At 43.1% G+C, this 7,038-nt stretch overlaps 1 protein-coding gene across 1 annotated transcript in view; it reads left to right on the forward strand.

Moving 5' to 3' along the window:
• LOC138971245 (arylsulfatase B-like) overlaps window positions 1-4,458 on the forward strand; it is an 11,880-nt gene extending 7,422 nt beyond the window's left edge. The window contains exons 9-14 of the mRNA XM_070343935.1: window positions 372-469; window positions 1,334-1,467; window positions 1,689-1,747; window positions 2,072-2,177; window positions 2,954-3,195; window positions 4,132-4,458. Of these exons, the coding sequence (XP_070200036.1) occupies window positions 372-469; window positions 1,334-1,467; window positions 1,689-1,747; window positions 2,072-2,177; window positions 2,954-3,195; window positions 4,132-4,304 (812 nt within the window). The 3' untranslated portion in view covers window positions 4,305-4,458. The remainder of the gene's footprint in view (window positions 1-371; window positions 470-1,333; window positions 1,468-1,688; window positions 1,748-2,071; window positions 2,178-2,953; window positions 3,196-4,131) is intronic.
• Window positions 4,459-7,038: the final 2,580 nt, after the last annotated feature.

The raw sequence follows: 7,038 nt of genomic DNA on the forward strand, positions 1-7,038 counted from the left end.
GATCAGTTGGCGCTCCATGTCTCCCATGTCTTCTTCCTCTTCTTACTTCTAACTTCTTCTTCTTCTTCTCCCTTTCTGCTTTTTTTATGTTTCCTCTTTTTGTCCCTTTTATTCTTATCCCCTTCTGTACTACCCCCCCCCCCCCCCCCAATATTTTGTGTATGTTGCATTGATACATATTCTCAAAATAATTAGTATTTTGATTTTGTCCGTCATCGTGTTTACTTCGTTTATGCTTCCCCTTGGATTCGGAAAAAAGTTTTATGCTTGAGTTCGGATCCCCTATGTCATATAAATAGTATGTTACGATATATGTACTTAAACTGAATACAGTTTAGTTTAAACCATCAGATGTGGACATTGTTTTCCAGGCATGATAACGGCATTGGATGACGCGGTGGGCAACATCACTCAGTATTTGGAAGACGCGGGTTTCATGGACAACCTCTTGCTGATTTTTTCCTCTGATGTAAGTTCCTACGTATCAAACCTCGAAAGATCGAATACACAGACGTACAGTATTTTGAGAGAAGCGGGTCTCATGGGAAACCTCTTGGTGATTTTATCCTCCTACGTATCAAACTTCGAAAGATCGAATACATAGACGTACAGTATTTTGAGAGAAGCGGGTCTCATGGGAAACCTCTTGGTGATTTTTTCCTCCTACGTATCAAACTTCGAAAGATCGCATATAAAATCAAACACTTTCATCTGCCCACCCCTAAAGACGCATACGGTAATTTGAACAAAATGATTTTGAAACGAACAGACTTTGAGGTTGCGTTGTCATTTTTGCACGTTTTCGATTTTCAATGGAGAACTCTCTCTCTCTCTCTATCTCTTTCTCACTTCCCCATGGGCGGGGGCTGACAATAGCTTACATCATTACTCCTGTTAATAAAAAATCTAATCTTATCTTATCTCTCACTACCCCTACCCCAAACAATCATTCAATAAATCAATCAATTAACCAACCAATCAATCAATCAATCAATCAATCAATCGATCAATCAATCAATCAACCAACCAACCAACCAACCGATCAATCAATCATCAACCAACCAACCAACCAACCAACCGATCAATCAATCAACCAACCAACCAACCAACCGATCAATCAATCATCAACCAACCAGCCAACCAACCAACCGATCAATCAACCAACCAGCCAACCAACCAACCGATCAATCAACCAATCAACCAACCAACCAACCAACCAACCGATCAATCAATCATCAACCAACCAACCAAACAACCAACCAACCTACCAATCAAACAACCAACCAACCAACCAACCAATCGATCAATCAATTCCCTCTCTCCCCCTTTAAAGAACGGCGGAGGCCCGGGGTCAGACAACTCCCCTCTAAAGGGAGGTAAGAGCACCATCTGGGAGGGCGGGACTCGTGTGGCAGCCTTTGCCTACAGCAACAACCTTCTCAACAAGTCAGGATACGTCAACAATGAGTGAGTTGGAAATACTGATTGCATGTATCATTGGGGAATTTTCTCAAATTAGAATTGTATTTTCTGAAAGAACTCATATAAATAACACAGGAATTACATTTTTGTGTAAAAAAAAAAAAAAGAAGGTGCAATGGTTTTGGTTAGTTTTGTGCGTGTCAAGTTTTTTTTTAAAGTTTTTTTTTTTTTTTTAAAGATTACATGGTAGTGCCATTGTCTTTCAGGATGATTCATGCGGTTGACTGGATCCCGACCTTCATGGAGGTGGCAGGTCTAACTCCCAGTGAGTTCATCTAATATAGATAGATTGTGTGTATGTGTGTGTGTGTGTGTGTGTGTGTGTGTGTGTGTGTGTGTGTGTGCGCGCGTGAGTGTGTGTGCGCGCGTGAGTGTGTATGTGTGTGTGTGTGTGTGTGTGAGAGAGAGAGAGAGAGAGAGAGAGAGAGAGAGAGAGAGAGAGAGAGAGAGAGAGAGAGAGAGAGAGAGAGAGAGAGAGTGTGTGTGTGTGTGTGTGTGTGTGTGAGTTTCTCTCTCTCTCTCTCTTCCCCCTTCTATCTCCTACAATACTTCACCGTCACCTAACGTTGCACTGACCACTGGTGACCAGACAGGTCGCTGGACGGGGTCAGCCAGTGGGCCACCATCAGGGACGGGGCTCCCAGCGCGCGCTTTGAGTTCGTCTACAACATTGCTGACAACCAAAAAGCCATCAGGTATAGCCTACTTTCTTATTACACACCCGTAAATTGGGGTGTAAAGGATTCACCATGTCTTTCTGTTCGCACTTAGATCTCTAGCGTTTATCGGCTGATTGAGCTGAAATGTTCGTGTGTAGCTCGGAAATGAAAGACACACAGTCGTAGCAAAACAAAGGTGCCTAACTTCAACGGAAGAGGAGATACGCCAATGGCATGTTCTAGTATCTACCGTGTACGCTACAGGGGAATTATGTTATAATACAGTAACGATATTATTTTGGTATGAGTTCTGTCCCTTGAAGAAACCTGAGAAAAAAAGTCAGTGTACGTCGATTGTTTTTAAATTTCAATATTTTTAAAATATTTTTTATGGCTTTCTTTCTCTTTGGGGGCGGGGATGTCATGACACCCTCAACCTGTTGACTGCCAGTAACTGTTTGCACACAAAGGATTACCTGTATTTACCTGAATTGTTAACTTACAATGTGCCCTTCATGTACACAGGAATACACCACACACGCAAACATTGTGTTTACATTTTTTTAAATTTTTATTGAACGGTTTGTTACCCGTTAAAGCTATTAGGTTACCAAGGACGTCAGCTGACGTCCTAGGGGTAGCGAAAGGGTTTTAAGGTCAGCAATTGTCTCCACCATAAAGACCATCCCCTCCTCATCGTGGTACGTGGTGAAACAGAACCAAGCTATGCTGTCGGAAGAAAATCGCTGGTCTGCACGAAAAGGAAGGTAGCTTTCACTCACACGTATCCACCTTCTTCTTCCCTCTTCAAGGTTTGGAGACTACAAACTCGTAGAAGGAGGCGGAAGAGGAGGTGGACGAGGAGGAGTTCAAGAATTTGGAGGAATGGGGCCGAACTTTAACGGAACGGGAGGTTTCCCCCACAGAGGCCCAGGCAGCATGGGAGGAGGAGGAGGAGGAGGAGGAGGAGGAGGAGGAGGCCGAGGTGGTCAGGGAGGTGGGGCAGGAAACAGTGCTCCGCAGGAAGTGACCTACGAACTGTACAACGTCATTGGTAAGTCTGATAAATAGAGAATACTACTGTTACCAAAGTGTTTTTGGAGTACTCAACGACTACGTATAATGCTTATGCATTGCTTCTTTTACCCAAGTGTTTTTGGAGTACTCAACGACAACGTAAAATACTTATGCATTGCTTCTTTTACCCAAGTGTTTTTGGAGTACTCAACGACAACGTAAAATACTTATGCATTGCTTCTTTTACCCAAGTGTTTTTGGAGTACTCAACGACAACGTAAAATACTTATGCATTGCTTCTTTTACCCAAGTGTTTTTGGAGTACTCAACGACAACGTAAAATGTACTTATGCATTGCTTCACTTTACCAAAGTGTGTTTGGAGTACTCAACGACAACGTATAATACTTAAATGCATTGCTTCTTTTACCCAAGTGTTTTTGGATTACTCAACGACTGCATATACTACTTATGCATTGCTTCTTTTACCCAAGTGTTTTTGGAGTACTCAACGACTATACTCAGACATGGGAACCCCTGTTTTGTTTTTTGACTATTCTCAAACAAACTTGGCGTATTTTCAGAAAAAAGAGTGTACTCGACACAACATTTGAACATCAATGATTCAAACATGCTGCGCACGAGTCCGTTGCACCGTTAATTAGGTTTACCAATACATCAGTTTAAAACAAATGCTTCTTCCAATGTTTAAGAACAAAAGCTGTACTCATTGATCAAATGCCAAGTTATAAAGTTATTTTTAATCATTAAAATACACAGTGCCCCAGTAAATAGACAGGAATGACACGGATGCGCTTGTGAAGAAAAGTAGTCTAGTAATTTCTCTCGTCGTATTTTTTTTTTGCAACCGACCGTACTGATCGTGTTTTAAACAAAAAGGCGTACAAAATACGACGAAATCGTATGGGTTCCCAGTAGTATTAAATAATACTTGTGCATGGTGATCCTTGCAGATGACCCCAGTGAAACGACCAACATCGCCGATAAGAACCCCGCGATCCTACGACAGTTGCAGCAACGGCTGGGGGAGTGGGAGAGCACGGGGGTTCCTGTCCAGGTGGATGTGGTGACCCCGGAGTCTGACCCACTCAACTATGACCACATCGTCACGCCTGGTTACTGCTGAAATGATATGTCCAAAGGGCACAATTATAGTATTAACATGTGAAATATTGGAGAACGATAAAAGTTGTGTTGTATTTGTTCTGTATTTTTCTGAAATTAATGCTGCTGGGTCAAATAGTAAAACAGACCACACAAAATAAAAGAGAGATCTAAAATGCGTTATGCAAAGGTGTGTGTGTGTGTGTGTGTGTGTGTGTGTGTGTGTGTGTGTGTGTGTGTGTGTCAGATCAACATTATTTGTATGTCTGTCAGTTTTTTTGGGGAAAACCTTAAAGCACGGGTCGTGCAAAGCACACACACGCCTCACAAACTTCCCAGAGGCGTGGTATCTGAAAGTAAAACACAATCTCTTTCCAACATACAAAGTCAAAGTCGCCTACGAAGAAAAGACAGTCGCACATTGACGTGACGGCACATTTAACTGTCCCCGATTTGACCTTTACACCTTTACATTTTTTTTAATCTCCTTTGTGTTCATATTTAATTATTGGGTTACGGGCCTGACAGCTAAGACAACTATGCAAGCTTACTATACAGGGGCGGATTAAGGGGGGGGGGGGGGTTACAGGGGTTCCGGAACTCCCCCCTCCACCCCCGGCTGTCCAAAAAAAAAATTGTAGTACTAACTTTAAAAGAAATAATGAGTGGCTGCTGACACCAGTTGATCATGTTTAAAATCAAGGATAAGCCATAAATTGTTCATAAAATAGCTAAAACTCTTCTGAATCAGGGGGGCTTCGCCCCCCAGACCCCCGAACGGGGCCTTGCCCCTGTACCCCACAAGGGGTCTACACCTGGACCCCAGGTTGTAACCCCCCCCCCCCCCCTCTGGCTTAACTGCTCCGCCCCTGCTATAAACGCTGCTGCTGCCAAACTTCCCACAAAAGTAGTTGTTAACGAATCAGTATTGAATGTCGGTTTTTTTGTACTGAAACCATGAACACTTAGCTTGTATTTAATGGCCCAGCCACATGGCAAAGTTTACAGCGGAAAACAATAGCACCGAAAAGGATAATGCAAGAGGAAAATCACCACAGACTGCGGCAAAGAAAAGACAGCGTCACATTAAGTTAAACCACGAACGACGTTGCACACCATCTTGCTCAACATTCAGACTGTATACCCTCACGCCATATAACTCTCACGACTATCAAGCATCTGTCGGGACTTAGTTACCCCCCCTTTGTTGCGCGCGCATCTCGAAAGCGCGTGCGCTCGTGCCGCCACGTGACCGACCCGTGCCCTCGTCATAGGTAGGGGAGGTAACCGTGCGATTCGTGTCATATGGTGGGGCTTGGTTTGTTCAGTCAAGGAGATGGCAAAATAGTCCCCAGAGAAATGGTGCTCGATGCTCGAGAGGTTGTGCGCTAGATTTCTTAGATTCTTTGTGGTTCCACACTCAAAACATGATCGGTGAAGAGGGTTGGGGGCACACAGTAGAAAGGATGCAGGTCGGAGAGAGAGAGAGAGAGAGAGAGAGAGAGAGAGAGAGAGAGAGAGCGAGAGAGCGAGAGAGAGAGAGAGAGAGGGGTCGTAAATGAACGTTTTATCTTCATAATTACTCAAACATGCTGGAGAACAAATACATATCGTCAAATAAAAAAAATAAAAAAATAAACCAACAAAGAATGTTATTCAAATTTTCCTAAAAATCTGTTCAGCAGTTTTTGATGTAGGCTTTTGACGCTCAAACAAACAAACATATAAACACGTAGACCTGTCACTCCCGTTCCTCGTCAAGTCATCGAATAATTGGTACTTGCAGCACCTGTCCTTGCCATCTTCCCAAGTGCCGTAGTACGTGCTACTAATTAGTAATGTAATGTGTAATTAATGACATGCAAGGAACTCATCAAAGTCATGCAATGAGCAACGTGATACTCAAGAACTTTAAGACATATGCCATAAAAGTATTTTTAATTAAAACCTATAATTTGCTCCAACGTGAAGTTTTTTTTGGATAAAAAACCAACTTGACCAACATAATGCAATGTGCAAGGCTTAAATATCAATCAGTCTGTGCAAGCTGACAGTCACTTCACGGTGTGTGTGTGTGTGTGTGTGTGTGTGTGTGTGTGTGTGTGTGTGTGTGTGTGTGAGAGTGTGTGTGTGTGTGTGTGTGTGTGTGTGTGTGTTAAAGAGAGAGAGAGAGAGAGAGAGAGAGAGAGAGAGAGAGAGAGAGAGAGAGAGAGAGAGAGAGAGAGAGAGAGAGAGAGAGAGAGAGAGAGAGAGAGAGAGAGAGAGAGAAATAGCTTCCAAAACTCTGACTGAGTTTATAAACGTTCGGCATAATTATTCTTTAAAAAAAAAGAGACTCTCCAGCGTTCCTTTGTGGCTGAGTTCATGCCCATGTTTCCTTTCATGTTGTGTGTGAAGTGTAAGTGGCCAGCGCAAGCGCACACGTGACCTGTTTTATGCCCATCGATCGAGTCACGTGCTAAAAAGAGGAAAGCAAATACATGCCTTGTGGCCGATCGCGAAGCTTGTACAACTTTTATCCTCTTCTTCTTCTTCTCAGTTTATGGGCTGAAACTCCCACGTTCATTCATGTTTTTTGCTTCAGTTTGTATTTATTTTTTAACGGTGTTTGACCGTTTTTACCCTGCCATTCACGCAGGCATATGCCGCTTTCGGGGGAAGCATGCTGGGTATTCTCGTGTTTCTATAACCCACCGACCTCTGACATGGATTCCAGGATCTTTTCCGTGCGCACTTGGTCTTGTGCTTGCGTGTAC

This window comes from Littorina saxatilis, linkage group LG7 (genome assembly GCF_037325665.1).
Source record: "Littorina saxatilis isolate snail1 linkage group LG7, US_GU_Lsax_2.0, whole genome shotgun sequence".
NCBI classification, from domain to species: Eukaryota; Metazoa; Mollusca; class Gastropoda; order Littorinimorpha; family Littorinidae; genus Littorina; species Littorina saxatilis.